Genomic DNA, 17,876 nt, shown 5'->3' on the forward strand with positions numbered 1-17,876 from the left:
CAGGAGGCCATCGTTTCACCTTGAGCTTTATTGTCACCTTAGGGCTCTCAGGCAGGTGGGACTGCTGCATGTCACGGGAGGGCAGGTACACTAAATTGATGTCAGAGCTGGGACCAGTGCTCTTTCTGTCCTCCCTACTCTCCTCCCTCTCCGTGACCTGAGAGTATGTGGATCATTCCCAGGCTGCCCCTGGGGCCTTCTCAGATACAAAGGAAAGCCCCCCTCAGCATGTTATCCCACACCCCCCTCGCCTGTACCCTTCTCATAGCCTGCTACTGCCCTTTCTAAAATTAACATTCATACTTGGGTGGTCAGCACCACACCCAGGAAGGTAGGTCCTGCTACTTCTGTCCCTCTCCTGTCAGCTTCAGTCCTTGTCCTGCCTGGCTCCCTATGCAGGCTGAGCCAGTCAGAGCACTCTGCCCTTCGGCTCCAGACCCTGCACAACCTCCTCCCTCTTGCTGCCCTCCTGCAGCTGTACCCCCAACCTCACCCCCCACTCCCACCCTGGCCCCTAGTTCAGACCAAGGGTCAAGCCTTCTGATGCAGTCTGCTTTCAGGACCACGTGCTCCCTGTGGGGATGCCTTTGCAAACCTTTTAAGTCTCCTTGACCTCAGTCCTTGGAAGTGCCCTTCAGCCTTTCCGTCAGAGGACTGACGCCCAATCCCAAAGCCTGAGTTTCTGGATGTGTCCCCACCCATCCCTCCTGCGACCTCATCTCCCAGGGCAGGATGGCGGGAAACAGGGTGGACTTATCTGCCCCAGCCCTGGGCCAAAAGTTTTGTTGGGTCGAGGGGGTGCTGGCACTGCGCCCTCAATTGGAAAGAAAGTCGATGGCGGCGCGCACGGAGCGATTGGTGCTGACATCGACGGCGGTGACCTTAATCTCAGTGTCGCCAAACTGCATGGCAGCGCGGATCTCGCGGCGGCCGGGGGGCATTCCGGCGGCGTCGGGGCCTCCCTCGGCTGGCTCAAGCTCCAGGCTGAGCGCGCCACACTTGCGCACTCCTGGGTCGGTGATAAAGCGCGCGTCCTCCGCGGCGCAGCAGTATAGGTTGATGAGCACTCGCCGCTGTCCTGGGCGCGCTGGGCAGTAGCTGCGCCGCACCTCCTCGCCCAGGGCCACCGACTGTTCGGCGGCCACGAAGCGCTCAAAAACGTCGGTGCACCAGCGGCGACCGTCACGAACCAGCAGCTTGTCAGGCGGGTGAACACCAGCCACGAAGCGGTTGAGCACGCCCACGCCGTAAGTGAGCGGCGATCTACGCACCCGAACCACTCCCGGCGCCTGCCCAAAAAGCACTGCGCCTTTGAGGATGGTGAGGGCTACGTCGTGCGGAACCACCACACGCAGGCCGCGGGCGCCCAGAGCTGCCTGCACCGCGTGCTGCAGCATAGCCGACTCGGCGAAGCCGCCCACCAGGAACAGCAGTTTGACACCCTGCACCTCAGGGCGCTCCAGCAGTGCTTCTGCGGGACGGGTGGGAGGGGGTAAGGAAGACGGACGGGGCGTGGGCCCCTGAGGCTACCGCTGCGCAGCCACTGGCTCTTCCCTTCTGCCCTCCTGTATCCCTGGGGCAACGAGAAACTAGCCATTTCACTATAAAACCTTAGCCTGGTTTGGATGAAGAAAAACACAGAGCACTTTCATGAGGGACTCTGCCATCCTCATGGCCTCTGCTTCCTCAACACTATCTGGCTTTCCCACTACACTGTGGAGGCCTTGAGTAAGGGTGTGAATTTACATGTATTAAATGCCTACTGCATGCAAGACATTGTACTTACTCTCTAGATACTTAAACTTATTTAAATCACTGTGATAACAGTTTGGGGGAGACCTAATACTACTTGCGGAGTCAGCCACTTAGAGTTACTTTAACCTGGCAAGACTACACATTGTCCTATTAATCCCCATGGCACTACATCCTTCAGGTATTCCTGATGATTCTGGGTCTCAATCCAGTGTATGGATTTGGGGAGGTTTCCAGGTACTACTAGGGGGAAATACTCTCACATGTGGGTGTGTATGCTAAGGTGAATGAATGACCCAAGCTCACCTATGTGCTGGATGATCCCGCTGACGGTGGGCTGAAAGAGTTCATTCATGGCCTCACAAGACATCCTGAGCATCCCATGTGAGGACCACTTCACGAAGTTCACGCTGTAGATGGTGAAGGAGGCACAGGCCCATGGGTCAGGGCCCAGGTCCTACTTCTATTCCAGGCCGAAGTACCTGGGCACATTCTGTATTGTGCCAACCACACTTGCAGGGGTTTTAGACTCAGGTCTGTTCCAGGTCCAGACATGAGGTCCCAGGAGAGGAGTCTCCTTTTACCTCAAGCAGAGGAACACAGACCAGTTGGCTGGCAGGTCCAGACATGAGGTCCCAGGAGAGGAGTCTCCTTTTACCTCAAGCAGAGGAACACAGACCAGTTGGCTGGCAGGTGTGTGTGAGTACATATGGCTGTAGGGAAAAGTAGATAGGTAGGTAGGGGTGTGTGTGTGGCTGGCAGGTGTGTGTGAGTACGTATGGCTGTAGGGAAAAGTAGATAGGGGTGTGTGTGTGTGTGTGTGTGTGTGTGTGTGTGTGTGTGTGTGGCTGGCAGGTGTGTGTGAGTTCGTATGGCTGTAGGGAAAAGTAGGTAGGTAGGGGTGTGTGTGTGTGTGTGTGTGTGGCTGGCAGGTGTGTGTGAGTTCGTATGGCTGTAGGGAAAAGTAGATAGGTAGGTAGGGGTGTGTGTGTGTGTGTGTGTTTGTGTGTGTGTGGCTGGCAGGTGTGTGTGAGTACGTATGGCTGTAGGGAAAAGTAGATAGGTAGGGGTGTGTGTGTGTGTGTTTGTGTGTGTGTGGCTGGCAGGTGTGTGTGAGTACGTATGGCTGTAGGGAAAAGTAGATAGGTAGGGGTGTGTGTGTGTGTGTTTGTGTGTGTGTGGCTGGCAGGTGTGTGTGAGTACGTATGGCTGTAGGGAAAAGTAGATAGGTAGGGGTGTGTGTGTGTGTGTGTGGCTTTTCCCTGGGGTGGGTGTGGGTGTGTGTGTGTGTGGGTGTGGGTGTGGCTTTTCCCTGGGGGCTCAGGATCCTCTTGCCTCAGTTTGGGCTGCAGATTTCAGCTGGGGTACTCATGCTCCTCCCCCTGCCTCCACCTGGGCTGGCATGACTTGTGCCTGGGCCAGATCAAGTGGATCCCCTACTGCCTTCCCCTGTAGGGGCGGTCCCCACACTCACCTGCTCTTGCGCAGGGCCGTCTCCACGTTGTGGCCTCCCTGCTTACGGTAGAAGTCAATGAAGGAGAACGGTAGGGAGATGTTGAGCGCCCCTGTACGGTGTGGGCCTGCAGTGCGTTTGCGGGCCTCAAAGGCTATAGTCAGATCCACCCAGGCTGCTGGACGTTGCCTTTTGAAGGTGGTGATGAAGTCCTCACCGAAGATGCGGCCCAGCAGCTGCTCGAAAGCCAGGTCCACGCCCACCGCGCCACAGGGCCCGCCTAGCATCCAGCAGACGAGGAAGAGGGCAACAGTGCTCATTCCACTGCCAGGAGGTGTTGGCAGGGCAAGGGCGCTCTGGGTACCAAGGGCGCGGCCTGGCTACTCACCAGACGCCTTGTAGAGCTCCTTGAGGGTGCCATGGGGCTGTTCCAGCTGGTGCACCGTCAGGTCCACTGTGCCTCCCCCACAGTCTGCCACCACATAGCGATCTCCTGTGGGGGCGAGCACGAGCACACACTTGTGGCCGTTTAGCTCTAGACCCTCTGGAGACTCAACCAGCCTTCAGCCCTATCTGCAGGGCTGTGGGGGTTACGGTTGAAAGGGGCTCCAGGTCACCGGGTAGGGGCACAAGGTGTGAGGGAAAATGGCTCCAGGGTTCTGCAACTCCATCTGCAGAGAATCCTCTGGAGGAATGGGGGTTAGTGGCATGGCTGTGAGTGGGGGTGGGAGTGCAGGTGATGGTGAGGGGGACTACCAGCTTAGGTATAGCTATGGAGTTGGAAGGGGCAGGGTTCCTAGAGGATAGAGCTGACTTCAGGAATGTTTTCCCACCTTCAGTAGCTGGTATCCCGCAGGGCCCAAGGAATATCCCTCCATCTCCCCTCCCTCCCCCACCTGCTTGCATATCGGCCCACAGCTCTCCAACACCCGACTCCACCAGGAATGTCCGGCTGTGGCGGGATCTTCGAAGCTGCTCTCTGGCTGAGTGTTGAGGGACAGCAGGACAGTGAGGTCAGGAGGCTGCCTTAATATAGAGGGGCTCAGGCCACGGCAAAATCAGAATTAGGAAGGTCTAGACACGACTGAGCGACTTTACTTTTACTTTTCACTTTCATGCATTGGAGAAGGAAATGGCAGCCCACTCCAGTGTTCTTGCCTGGAGAATCCCAGGGACGGCGGAGCCTGATGGGCTGCTGTCTATGGGGTCGCACAGAGTCGGGCACGACTGAAGCGATTTAGCAGCAGCAGCAGCAGAGGAACTTGGGAGGAGGGGAGATCCTGAGACCTGTCCCTATCATAGAAGGTTGACTACAGAAGTCTCAGCGCTTAGTCCTGGCAGCAGGAGCCTGGGGCTGGTGGGGGTAGGGGGACAGCTGGCATGCCAGGATGGGAGGGAAAACTGATTCAGTAGCTGTTGACGGGAAAGCTGAAGACCTCCACCTTCAGCTCAGAATACCTTTGTCAGTAACCCCAGCACCTCTTCCTAGGGTAGGCTGTCACCACCCCTAGCCCCACCCCCACCCCTACTCCCCATCTCAGATTCAGGGTTGGACTGAGTCTTACAATCCTCAGACAGTGCTACTCTAGGGCACGGTATAGTCTTCAGTGCCTGCCTCCAAGGCCACCACTAGGCAGCACCCCTGGGGTTGGCTCACCCTGACGGAAGCTGGAGTCGATGGAGCGGCGCTCGCCCAGGCACCCTCTGCCTGGAGCTCGGCTACTCAGATCCACGAGCTGGTGCAGACGCAGCTTGCGGCAGTAGACAGAGGCAGCCTCAGGCTCCAGGGCGATGAGTAATTGCTCTGCATCCTCTCTCGACACTAGTCCAGCCTGATGGTGGTTGGCAGGGTTGGGGAGCATCATGGACCAGGCATCACACTGGAATGGCGCCTCAGGGCAGGCAACCAGGGCTTGTGGGGCTCCTATCTCCTCCCCATTATAGTGCACTCACGCTAGGCCTCTCAAGGCCCTTCCATGTTGCACAGATTTGGAGTTGTCTCAGAGCCACCCTATGACCAGGCTTGGGGTGGGAGGGATGGCTGTGGCCAAGGATGCCATGGGGTTGCCCAGCAGGGAGGGACCTTAGACTGAGTGAAAACCTAGAGCACCTGAGATCTGCCCCAGACTGCCCAAGGTGGCCCTGGGCTGCAGGAAGGTCCCCTTCACAAGTCCTGGGTTAGCAGCTGACCACTGGCTGAGGGGGTTAGTGGAGACTCCAGTACAGTGTATTAGGGGGTATAATGGCCAGAGCATCAATCAGAGGGGATGGTGGGGGAGTCCCCTTTAGCTCACTGAACGCCCTTTCTTCACTGGTAATGGACAGTGGCCATGGGCTTCCTCACTGTCTTGAGAACTTTGTTCCCAAGGAATGTGATATAGGAGAAAAGACACTTTAGCAGTGAAATTTCAGGCACCAAGGCAAGCGAGCTAGGGGGGAAAAAACACTTTCTGTTACTTCCTGCATCAGGACAGGGGATCCCCATAGGAAGTACTTTATGGTTTCGTGGGGTTCCTCAGATTCTGACCAAGTTGGGGGATGGGCTAGGTGGGTATCAAGACTTCCTGCCCAGGGCCAGCCCTTTCTGAACTGACAGCCAGGGAACAGTGTGGGAGGAGGCAGGGTGGGTAAACCAGCAGGGGGCTACTGGGGTGGGGGCATTTGTTCTGGCTGGGCACGGCCATGCTTTCACTCTGGTCTCTGAAAGGGGGATGGATGCCCACTGGCCTTGGGGTTAGCGCCTTCCAGAGACAAGTGAGGGCACCTGCGGATTTGACACCTAGGAAAAGGTATGTTTCTGGGGGGTTGGGGGTTCTGGAATTCCTGAGATTGCTTTTGGAAATCCTCGGGTGTCCCCCCCAGGCCCCACTTTCAGGGGCAGGATCAAACAATGAGTCCCCCTCCAACCTTCTCATCTCCACTGGGGGCAGGGGGGGGTGCCTGAGCTGCAGTCCCCCTTTCTCCAGAACTTTGGGCCTCTCTTATGGTAGGAAGATCAGCAAACATTGGCCCAAATCACCTCCCTTCATAGTTTTATAGTCTTATTTCCTCTGCTCAAGAACTTAAAATGGTTGGGGCTGTGGTAAAAATACTGATGCTGGCTAAAGTGATGTTCCTGGTGTCCTGCCCAGCTACTGTGAGTGTTGCCCATCAGCTCCCCATTGCCCCTTCTCTGGAGAACTGCCTTCAACTGAATGGGAACTACCTCACTTGGGGGGGCTTAACCCAACCAGTTACCAGTGACAGACTGATAAGGATGGACCAAAAGCCACCCCTCTTGCCTCCCTGTGGCTAACACTAGGGTACATTCTCCCTCCAGAGCTCTCCATGGGATCAGGCTGAGGCTAGACTCCAGATGAGACCCATCCCTGTTCACCTGTTTCTCCTGTCCTGCTTTCCTCACTCCCCTTTCACCTGAGAGTCCTTCAATACACCACATGCACAAGAATTTCCATCTTGGACTCTGCTTCTAGGAAACCTGCATTAAGACACTGGTTAAGCTGGCCTGGGCTGTCCCTTGTCCCTCAGCTCTCTGTTCCTACAGGCCCACCCCCTCTCTTGGTGGCAACAACCCTCCAAAATGCCCAGCAGGGTGCGGTTGGCAGTCTTTACATGATGGCTCTGTGGTCCCAAGGGTGGTGTATGAATGAGGGTATGGCGCCATGCCCGGGGCCCAACACCCACAACTCTGCCGGCATGTTCTCACCAGGTAGGCAGCCTCCCGCATGAACTGCTTGGCTGGTTGTTTCCAGATGGCAGGTACGGTCAACACCCAGCGCACAGTGTCCTTCTCCAGCACTGATGGGCACTGCTCCCTCAGCTCCTGGAGCAGGATGGGGCAGTGAAGGGAAGGGCTGGCTTGGTCTGAGGGGAGTGTCCTTACAGGAGCTGGAGGAGCTAATCAGGCCTGAGGAAGAACTTCCCAGCTGACTTGGGAGAATCTTAACACCCCCTTTCCCACCACCACCACCACCTCCCCAACACCTGATGCAGGGCTACCAGATAGGAAGGCAGAGGACTGGGGAAGATGACCCCTGTCTTCTGACAGTGGCTACTCAGTGGATGGGCTGAGGGGAAAGGATGGACCTGGGGGTTGTCCACCCCAGTAAGCAGAGAGGGTCACAGCGCACCTGAAGGGCATGCTCCTTGAAGAAGCGCAAGGCATGAGCAAACACCTCCAGGGCAGGCATTTTCTTTCCGTTTACTGCTTCTAGCTGGGTCTTCAAAGTGAGATCCTGGCAGGGACACAGGGCAGCTCTGTAGGAGGCCACAGCTCTCCATTTCCTGACAACCTCTTATATTTAACCCCATTTCCTGTGCTCCCCTCTTTGGTACTGTCCCACTCTGGCTCTAATCTCACGGCAGTTCTCCCCAGCCCTTCTCCTTACCCTTTCACACCTCATGGTCATGCCTCCATCCCTTCTGTTCAAACTCCGCCTCCAGGCCCCCCTCACCTTTTAGCTTTGCCAACCCTCCATGAGGTCTCCCTCCCTGCTTTCCCTCCTAGCCCTGCCTTCCTGGCTGGAGCTGGGCCCTGAGCCGGAATGTGACTCACGGTGGTACTGTGGATCTTCATCTTGAACTTTTCGAAGTAGAGCCAGTCACGAGCCTCCTCAGGGTCCAGATCATGGTAGTAATCGCGGGCTGTATAGCCAAAGCTGTGAAAGGCACCCTCTGGGGTCAGCAGCAGGCAGGTAGGGGTCTTCTGGTGGGCCACACCTGGGTCCCCACCTTCCCATTTCCTGTGGAGGCAGAAGGCTGTCAGTGTGGTCAGCACTAATCGTCCCTTCATGGGGTTGGGTGCTGGCTCTGGGACCAGCTGTGTGACTTCAGGCAGCTCACTTGGCTTCCCCAGGCTCCATATGTAAAACGGGAATGATAACGGTACCTACCTTTTAGGGTTCTTGTGAATATGGTGCTTGGCATCCACTTAAATCTCCATAAATGTTGCTCATGGGATCATCTCTATCCATGGAGCCATGGGTCCCATCCGACATCCTCAGCTTCTGCTCCCTCCCATGAAGTACACCATTTGATTTCACCTCCCTGTCCTTTTAACAAGTAGCAGCAGGCCATCATCCATCTGCCTTGTCTGGCCTTCTGATGTGTCTCTCCAGGACCCTGGCAGAGGCCTTCTCCAAGCCAGCTGGATGCCCTCCTCTAGGCCATCTTCCACATAGCTAAGCTCTATGATCATTCCTGTCTGGCCCACCTCAGCAGCTACACCCCAGCTGACTGCACCTTCAACAGGCCCCCAAAACCTGAGATTCCAAACTTCCCTGTATGCAGTCATCATCTGGACCTCCACAACTCACTGCCCAGGTCATTGGCCTGGTAAATCCTTCCTCCCCTTCCTCTGCCTTTTCTGATGCCCTGACTTCTCTAGGCCAAGCTCACCATTGCATCCATTGGGGGAAGGAACTAAGAATCCAGGGAGAAGGAAGAGCATGTGCAAGTTTATAGAGGTGTCAAAGAGTGGGGAGAACTAGCTATAAGTTGACTCAAAGCAGCAATGTTAAGATCAACTAAGGAGTATCAAATGTCATACCAGAATTCTGTCTTGGTGGGTTTTAAGGGAGTGAAGAAGCATGACCACATTTGCCTTTAGAAATGTCTCTGGTCCCCATGTAGCAACAGAGTGGAGGAGAGGGAGGGTGGAGAAGAGAAACCAGGGAGGATATTGCAGCCATTCAAGTGAGAGAGGGTGGGGCTGAACTTGGGTGCGAGTGGTGGAGAGAAGTAGATGGGTATTACAGAGATATTAGGGAGATAGAAATGATGGGGCTTGGTGGCTAGTGGGAGTGGGAAGGGCTTGGGAGGAGGCCAGGATGTCCCCCAGTCACTCCTGTGACTAATCTCTCCACAGTATCCCTTCACGTGTCCTCAGCCCTAGCAACAGGCCCAGAGTGGCCTCAGCTGTGTGTGCTGGCTGACAAGCTGGGATGCCATTCAGCAACTAGAGAGCTCTAAGGTCTTAGGGCCTCTGTGGCCTCACATGGATGTGGAGGGAGCAGAGAAAGGGGAAGGACAGTCCACATTCATGCAGGTCAAGTCCCCTGTATCTTTGGGGCAGTGACCCTTGGCTGTCTTTCCATATAGCCTCCCAGGCCCTGGTGAAGCCTGCTGATCCTCCATCCCAGTCTGAGTTGGGAGCTTTGGCATCTTCCACCTACAGGCTACAGTCTCACTAAGATACATTCAAAGGATCAGGGTCTTGAGGCCTGAAGGAAGGTATCAAACAAATGTTTTGTTCAAACAAAACTCAACAAAATTCATCAGAATGGATTTTTTCAAACAGCTTTTTCATGACAACTGTGTGACTTGTTAATTCAGCTAACCTCTCTAGTCCTTCATTTCCTTGTATTTCATTTGAGATGTTGAACCTAGGACTGCCTCTAGGAACCTACCACATAGAAATTCCAGCACAAGTTTCCAAGGAAGAGTATTCACTGCAACACTTTTTGTAATGAAAAAACTTAGAAGGAAAAACTTCCTCAAAACTATCAATAGAAGAATGAATAAATTATGATACATCCGAACTGTGGAATACTGTGCAACAATGAAAAGAAAATGGTGGCTCTCTCCATATTCACATGAGACATCTACAAAATAGTGCTGAAAGCTTAAAGCAAGTTGTATGTTTTATTTTAAAACCACATATTTGTGCATACATGTGTATCCCTATGACTAGCCCAGAAAAAATAATAAAAAATTGAAAATAAAAAGTGAAGCCCAACATTTTCTTGCAGAGGTCAAAGAATTGCCCCAACTGGGGCTGAGGGCCCAGACCTGGGTCCCATCCTCCAAACTTTTGCCCCAGTAGGGAGCCCAGACTAGGGCTGGAAAGCTTCTCTGAGAAGACCCCTTAGTGACAGTACTTCTCCTTAGTGACAGTACTTCTGGGACTAGGTCTCTCCCAGGGTGCAGGACTACCCCCACCCAATCTCCCAGTCCAGCCACTCTCACCTCATCATGTGGATGGCCTCAGGGTCACTGGCAAAGCTGAAGGCATAGCCACTGGATGTGGTGCCAAAGTCGATAGCCACGACCACAGAGAAGGGGGCCTGCTGAGGGCCTCGGGCCTCGGGCTTCTGCAAGTGCAAGACCTAGTCAGGGAGCGGCCAGAGGGCTAGGCTGGCTGTACGTGGAAGTCCTTCCCACCCCTGGCTGTGGTCCAGACCAGCCCTGGCCCACCCCCACAGACCTCCTGCCTGATTTCTCTCCCCTCCTAAGCTCCAGGCTGAGCCCTTGAGTTGCTAACTGCTCAGAAAGCCCAAGGCCTCGCAGGTAGCCCCGGGAAGTTTTGAGCTCAAGTTCCTACTTCCCTGCCCTTCTGCCTGGGCTGCCTTAGTCCCAGCCCCATCTTTCATCATTTCCAGCCTGGGCCCAGCTGGAAGCAGTTTTGCTGCTCTGAGCAGCTTCATAGCACATGGACCTGTGTATATGAGACCCTCCTGCTCTTTGTGGCCACAGTGAAATAGCCTGACTCTGTCCAGTTTTGTGGCAGAGAAGAGAACCCCATGCGTGTGCCCCAGAGTGGTCCTTACCTTCTCCCAGGCTAGGACTGGGCTCCCTGAGAACAAGGGGGTCCCCAGGTTGGATCACTAGGGTGAGGCCACCCTGGGTAGGGTGACTTAGGGAATTTGGGGGTGATGGTTATGTCTTAGATATTTCAAGCTAGCAGTTACCAAACTATTTTTTAGCCATGTGTCTCCTCTTCCCTAGATGTATCTTTTAATAAGGTGGGGCTGTGGTTGACAGGAGGGGAAGCAAGTCTGGGAGGCCCAGTGCTCTGAGGACCTACAAAACTAGTTGCTCAAGAAGTACACCTGCCAAGGCAGGCTAGTTGCAAAGGTTCCTGGATGTCATCCTGGAGGGGGTTCATCTCAGTAAAACTGTCACTCCTATAGTCCAAGGTCACCTAAGGCTAACCCATCTGGGGAGAACATGAGTCTATAGGGGCAGGAGGCATGGTGGTATTCCCAGCCCAGACTTGCGAGCTCTTCTAGACACCAGTGCAACCCTCCCCACCACCCATGCCCCCCACCACCCCAAGCCCTGCCTTAGGCTTACTGGAGACTGTGAGGGTGTGAGAGGGGCAATGCCACAGCTTTCCTGGGTTCTTGGGGAGGCAGGTGGGCTGGGCACTGGAGACCGCTGTGGGCTGGAGCCTGAAAAGAGAGGACAGATCATTCTAGTACAATCAGGGTAAGGGGCTGCTGGCTAGGTCCTGGGTGTGGGGGTTCTCCATCAGTCACTGCCGGGCCAAGGTGAGCGGTACCCTGCTGGGGAAGAAGGACTAGGGAGGGAAGGTAGGAAGGACAGGACTGAGGTGGGGGTGGGGGATACCTGGGCTCAGGGCCCGTTATCAGTTAGAGGTGACCTATTCCTGAAGGATGACTCATACTTCACCTAGGACTCACTGCCTTCTTCAGCACCCGTCAGACACCGCGGGGAAGGGGAGGGATAGAGAAGCATTGTGGGGTTGGGCAGGACTGAGTCCAAAGATAGAACGGCAGGAGAGAGGGGCAGGTAAGCTCCTGGGTGAGGATGGAGAAACCAGAAGAGGTGGGGGAACTACAGACCTGTGTGGGAGGTGGAGCAGCCCCTCTCCCCGTTAAGTTCAGCCTCATGTTCTCATCAGGACCTGGGGGAATTGCCTCTCCTACCAACCCTCTGCCCCCAAGGGTCATGGACAGGCCCAGCCCTGCGCTGAGCAGCCCTGAGCGGAGACGTGTTTAACCACAGGAGGAGGGCAGATTCCAAGCTCCCCTCCCCCACAACAGGCACAGACCTGAACCTTTGGTGGGAGGAAGCAGTGCAGCCCCCAGAAGGCAGCTGGCTGGGAGGCTCAGGCAGTTCAGGAGGCAGGAGGGCCTGCCTGGCTGGACATCCCCCAGGTATGGGCTGGTGGCCCAACACCACCACACCGGCCTTTGCTGAGGCCCCTGTGCAGAGCACTGGGGCTGCCTGAGATCTGTGTTGGGAAGAGGGGGCTGGCCAGGGAGATTGGTGGGGTCTGGCATTTAGACACTGGCAAATCAAACAGGCCTGTCTAGCTTTAGGCTGAGCCAGGGCTGGGGCCTCTACTCCCTCAGCCACAGCCATGGGGCCCTGACAGGTCCCAGGCCACCCTGGCCTTGGGGTACCCTGGGAACATATGTGAGGGGCGGCGCATGAAGGGGACTCTAGGAAGTGCCTGCACAGGGCTGGCATCTGTCTTGCAGTGCTGGAGGGGCAAGGACACAGTGGTCACACTTCCAGAGGCCCTTTTTCTTAGCCGACCGGTGCAGGCTTGGGCCAAGCTGCTGTGGCTTGAGCCTGGGAAGGGAGGCAGGAAGGAAGGCCCAGCCCACCAGGTCTTTGTGAGTGGACTTCCTGAGGCGTGTCTGTCCTGCCGCCTGGCCTCCCTCCCCTGCACAAAACCCAGAGCCTGCTCCCAGACCAGGCCAGACGTGCATGCACAGAGTTCTGTGCAGATATACACACACTCTCACTTGAGACCTGCCCTTAGGCAGACAGGGCAGGGACACACACTCACACATACTACACACACACCCTGCACAAAACACATGCACACCCATATAGCCCTGTGCACACAGGCCTGCCCTGCATACACATACTTGTAGATACTCGGGGGTCCCATGAACAGGCTTGCAGTGTGCACACACACACACACACACTCACATACATAGTCCTGTTGCACTAACCCGCCCCGTGCACACACACTCACAGAATGGCTCTCAGGAGCCTCTGCTGAGAGAGGCACGTGGACAGACTAGGGGTTGGTCTGAGTGCTGGGGTGACAGGGACAGTGGGCCTAGATGGAGGTGAGGGGGCAGGTCTTACCAATGTACAGCCCCTGTAGGTCCATCTCCGGGACAGCCAGCATCTTTGCAGGCCCTGTAGCTGTGAACAAGAATGGACAAGCAGAATGGCATTTATTTATTCCTTTGTTCCCTTACTGAATAATTATTTATTTACTTTCAGCTGGAGTTCTTTGAAGCAAGTCCCAGACATCATGTTGCTTGACCTATAAATTCTTTAACTTATCTCTCCAACAGATACGGATTTTTAAAAAGACATTGCCACAACACCACTATCATGTCCAATAAAATCAGTAGTAATTCCTTAATCCAGTGCTCAATCCCACAGTCCTAGCTTGTCTCAAAAATGTTTTTTTTTTTTTTTGGCTGCACCACCTGGCTTGCAGAATTTTAGTTCCCCGAGCAGAGACTGAACCAGGGCCTGCTGCAGTGGAAGCACGGAGTCCTAACCACTGGACTGAAGGGAAGTCCCTCAGAAATGTCTTTTTTTTACCAGTTGCTTTGTTGGAACCAGGATGCTCCTAAGTGTTTTCAGGTGCCCACTCTGCCAGATGCTGTGGGACATCAGTGACCCAGAGACACACTGTTCCTATCCTGGGGGCCCATAGCCTGGTGGAGAAATCATTCATAATCAGATAATCATGTACCTGAATCTGAGATTACAAATGGTGCTGTGACGGATACAAGCAGGGCAGAAAGGGTAGCATGGCAAAGCTGGAGAGAGGGGTTGGGCTAGGCTTACCATGCAGGCAGATCCTGGTGGACTCAATTTTAGATCTGGTTTTATATGAAGGACAAGGGCAAATCCTGAAGGGTTTGAAGTGGCAAAGTGGAGACAGGCACATGACTAAATCTGTTTTAAAAATCCCCCCTGGCTGCATGGAAGTATGGACTGCAACAAGACAACATGAAAACTGGGGCCAATAGTGCTCCAGGCAGCAGATGATGACTGCGTGTCTTGAGACATAAGTGCACACATTTAAGTTAGAAGTTAAAATCAACAAGCCTGACAGAAGTTGGCTGGATTGGACATGGGAGATTAAGAAAAAGAAGGTGTTCTTCTTGGACTGACTGGTCCGAGCAAGCAGATGGAAAATACTGCAGCAGGGCAACCTGGCAGGGGGAAAGGGGCAGTTTTTGAAACTGCTAAGAAAACAGACCAAGGAGTCAGGTGACATATGACCTAGAGGTCAGGGAGAATTCCGAGGTGGAGATTTGTGTTTGGAGTCATTGTCACAGGAGGTTTGGCAGAGTAGCGTGGGGGAAGGGAAGGGAGGAGAAGCTCTGAATAAAGGTTGCCAGGAGGAAGGTTGAGCCAGGGAGACAAGGATGCCTGCTATGGTTTCATGAAGATCTTGATAAGAGAAGGCCACAAAGCTAGATCCTTCAGAGATTTTTAGCTGAGACTGGAAACACCAGATTTAATGTTTTAAAGGCCCAGGGCATTTTGGTGGAATGAAGGAGTGGGGTGGGAGTCTGGTAGGCAAGGAGGGAGCAGAGGATGAGAGAACAGCTAGCACTTCCCGCTAGTGCAGCTGCGATCAGGAGGTGATGTGCGTATTACCTGGAAGAAAATAAAGCTTGAGGAAGGGAGGACAGGATTTTATTTTCTAAGGTGAGAGGAACTTGAGCTTCGGTCCGCCAGCTCCCAAGAGCTGATTCTGTGCATCTCTTCTCAATGTTGCATTTACTGACATCACTTTGATAGCTTGAAATCAGCCATGGTGATTACACCATACAAGCTGGCAAACTGCAAAATGGGTTTTTCTCCCTCTTGGGGAGAGGACTGAAAAACATTTACCATCAAAGGCTGAATCAAGGCCACAGGAGAGATGATGGCAGCCGTATTTATAAGTTGTTTCGATTCATCAGCAAAAACATTGAACCTTTCTTCCAGCCAGGTTCTACAGCTAAGTGCTGGGGAAACACTGCTCAATGAATGGATTTTCTCAACCAAGGATATTGTATTTGGTGCAGAAACAATCTAGAATAACCAAGAAAAAAAGACTCAGGGGTTGTCATTCTAAGCTGATTCCTTGTCCAAACTATTGTCTATAATTACCCCAGCTCTTATCTCTGATACTCAGCAACGGCCTATTAGGCACCTTAAGGACACCGGGCTGGAGTGCATCCTGTTGCCTCTCCATGCCTCAGTGCCCTTTCCTGTAAAACACATCAGGCAGGGGCTTGTGAGGGTCAAGTCCAAGGACGAAAGGCAGTTGATAAAAAGGCAGATGTGAGCAGTGTTCTTTCTGTTCATAATATGGATTCTAAAGTTTCTCTTGTCAGAATTTTTGGTCTTATTGAGACTTTTATTCTAGTCATTCTGAGTTCTTTAGAGAGGGAGGGAGGCCCTGAATCAATTTGTGTTAAAAAAGGAGGATCCTGCTGATTCTCTGAGAGGTGGAGGCAGAAGCAGGTGGCACCCACACAAGCATGCATCCATGCCCCATATTTCTTTGGGACATCCTTACCACGCATACACACCCATTTACCAGAAACATTTAGGGAGAATGCTGATCATGGGACTCAGGACAACCTCCACTCCCAAACACTACATCTGGGCAGGGTCTGCAGCTGGAAATGGGGGGAGGTAGAACCCTGCCCCAGGGGTCCACTAATTTCAGACTGGTGATGCTTATGGGTTTGAGAATAATTGAATGGGGCAGTTTGGTTTACACAGAAAGTAACCATTTCCTGGCTACCAGAGCAGGCTAAACTCTGGCCCCAGCCTGACCCCTGCCCTACGCACAGACAGACACTTAATCCCACCTCTGGTCTGTCCCTTAACCTCACCCACACCCCTTGGCCTCATAATGACCTCTGATTTTCAGCTTTACCCTGACCCAATAAGCCTGACTGGGGACTAGGACAGGGTGTGGCTGAGTATGGAGTTGAAACCGGAGATTCCCATCCCACAGTGTTCCCCAGACTACAAAAGCCTAGGACTTTTTGTCCAATGGAGAAAAATCTCCAAGGATCTTTTCCTCAGTTGGGTGTGATGAGGCTGGGTCCTTATGTCCCTTCCCATCCCCCACCAGAACACTTGGACATGTGGTGTTGCTGGAGTCCAGGGCACCACGCATCCCATCTTCTGCCCATGAAGGCAAAGAGCCCACCCAACTTTACAGCTCACCTCCATACCCCCACAGGCCTTTCCCCTGCACCCTGCCTCTCCTATCCACTGCTCTCTCTCATCATCCTGCCATTCAGCAAAGAAAGAGAAGCCACAGGCATTTTTCCCAAACCAGAGACTGAACCGACCTGGGCCCAAGGGACAGATCAGAAATGGCACCCAAAGGGCTGCCCCCGTCTGTCTCTGGAGAGGCGCCCTCAAGGCGAGGGACCAGAGGGAGGCTGTGGGGTGAGGAAGCTGCCTTCTCCTGGGCTGGGGCAGGGAGCGACAGAAAAGGCCTCCTGCATCCCCTCCCTGTCCTCCGCTTTTCTTTCCATACATCCTGCCCCACCCCCCTGGGTCCCCATCAAGGGAGCAGCCAGTTCACAAACAACCTCTGTCCCACACAGCCTGGGGCCTAAGCCCCTCCCACCCTCTCCTGCTGTCCATCACCTCTCTTACCTTTGGGGGATCCAGGGCTGCCTTCACTCTCACAGGGAGTCCATATTTTAGAGCTTCCTCCCTCCCAGCCTCTCTCCCCGACACAAGCTAGCTTTGCCTCCTGGCTCCACCGCCCCCACAGGGAGCCCAGACCCCACTCCACCTGGACTCACAGATAGAAACCAGAGGTCCCTGTTCATGAGGCCAGCGCACAGTCTGGCACTGTGGTACCCCAGCCACTCTTGAACTTTTGAGACCAGGGGCCCTAGGAACTCCCCCTGCAGGCGCCCCCAAAGTGCACACATATTGAACCCCGGGGTCTCCACCTTCTGGCCGAAGCACCGTGTCCCTCCACAAACTTGCTCCCCTGGAGCAGCCCCCAGCCCCACAGCAGACGCCCAGACATAGAAGTCTCTCGAGCCCCCCTCTGTCCCTCCGATCCCCACCCTCACCAGTGTGGGGTCCCAAAGCCCGGATTGGGAGCCGTCCGTCGCTGCCCCAGTTGCCTTCCTGAACCCCAGAGCCCTTCTGGAGACAGGGGCTTGCAGCTCTGTCCCAGTCCCGTTCTCCAGGGTCAGGAAGTTTGTGGTGGGGGTCTCAGCCGCCAGCCCGCGATGAAACCGCAAATCTTGGCGCCCTTCTCTCTAAGAGCCCAGCAGCGCCCTGCCCAGAACTCACCTCTGCCCTCCCGACAGCTCGCCCTCTGTCCAGACGCCTGGAAGCTGGGCCCGCAGCCGGTGGGGTGGCCGTGCCCTGCCGCGGCGGCCACAGCCCTCGACGTGCGCCCAGCCCCGGCCCCGCTCTCCGCCCTGCAACGCCCCGACCCCTCTCCCTTCCCCTCCCCCTCCCCCGGGCCGGATGGCCGCGCCGCCGCGCCGCCGGGTGGGCCAGCGCTCCAGCCCAGATGTGCGAGGTCGGGGCGGGGCCGGCAGCGCGGGCCTCCGCCGAGGGGCCCCGCCCGGCTCAGTCCACAGCCCCTCCCTGCGCCCCTCCTGCGCCTCCCACTTCCCAGCCACCCGGGGGGCCGCGAGGGAAGAAGGTTGAGGAGGCGAGGTAGAGGGTAGAAGAGAGGAATTTCAGAACCACCCCCTAGGCCTCCTGCAGCCGGGCTGCTCACGGGCCCTCTGCCCACCTCAAGGCTACCACGGGCCAGCTAGAAAGCCCACCTGCCTAGAGGGAGGGCCCTGCCACAGACCCTCAGGGCCCCTTCACCCAGACACCTACCCCCGCACCACATTCCCACCAAGATCCCTAGTTTGGTCTCCAAGGATCAGAGAAAAGAAGCCAA

The 17,876-nt window shown here is 55.0% G+C and overlaps 1 protein-coding gene across 2 annotated transcripts; it reads right to left on the reverse strand.

Moving 5' to 3' along the window:
* Positions 1 to 10: 10 nt before the first annotated feature.
* HSPA12B (heat shock protein family A (Hsp70) member 12B) lies at positions 11 to 17,486 on the reverse strand. Of its 2 annotated transcripts, none has more exons than XM_043478976.1 (13): positions 17,267 to 17,486; positions 13,055 to 13,114; positions 11,279 to 11,376; positions 10,172 to 10,296; positions 7,761 to 7,947; positions 7,336 to 7,440; positions 6,912 to 7,028; positions 4,863 to 5,097; positions 4,102 to 4,188; positions 3,594 to 3,698; positions 3,227 to 3,485; positions 2,059 to 2,162; positions 11 to 1,471 (listed from the first exon to the last, which is right to left on the reverse strand). In XM_043478976.1, exons 2-13 carry the CDS (start codon positions 13,095 to 13,097, stop codon positions 816 to 818), a joined length of 2,121 nt encoding a protein of 706 aa, XP_043334911.1. In that variant the 5' UTR covers positions 13,098 to 13,114; positions 17,267 to 17,486; the 3' UTR covers positions 11 to 815. The 2 variants fall into 2 exon arrangements, with proteins under 2 accessions (XP_043334911.1, XP_043334912.1); XM_043478977.1 differs by having other exon boundaries at positions 4,863 to 5,037; positions 17,267 to 17,485.
* Positions 17,487 to 17,876: the final 390 nt, after the last annotated feature.

The sequence above is a fragment of the Cervus canadensis genome, chromosome 10 (genome assembly GCF_019320065.1).
Source record: "Cervus canadensis isolate Bull #8, Minnesota chromosome 10, ASM1932006v1, whole genome shotgun sequence".
NCBI lineage: Eukaryota > Metazoa > Chordata > Mammalia > Artiodactyla > Cervidae > Cervus > Cervus canadensis.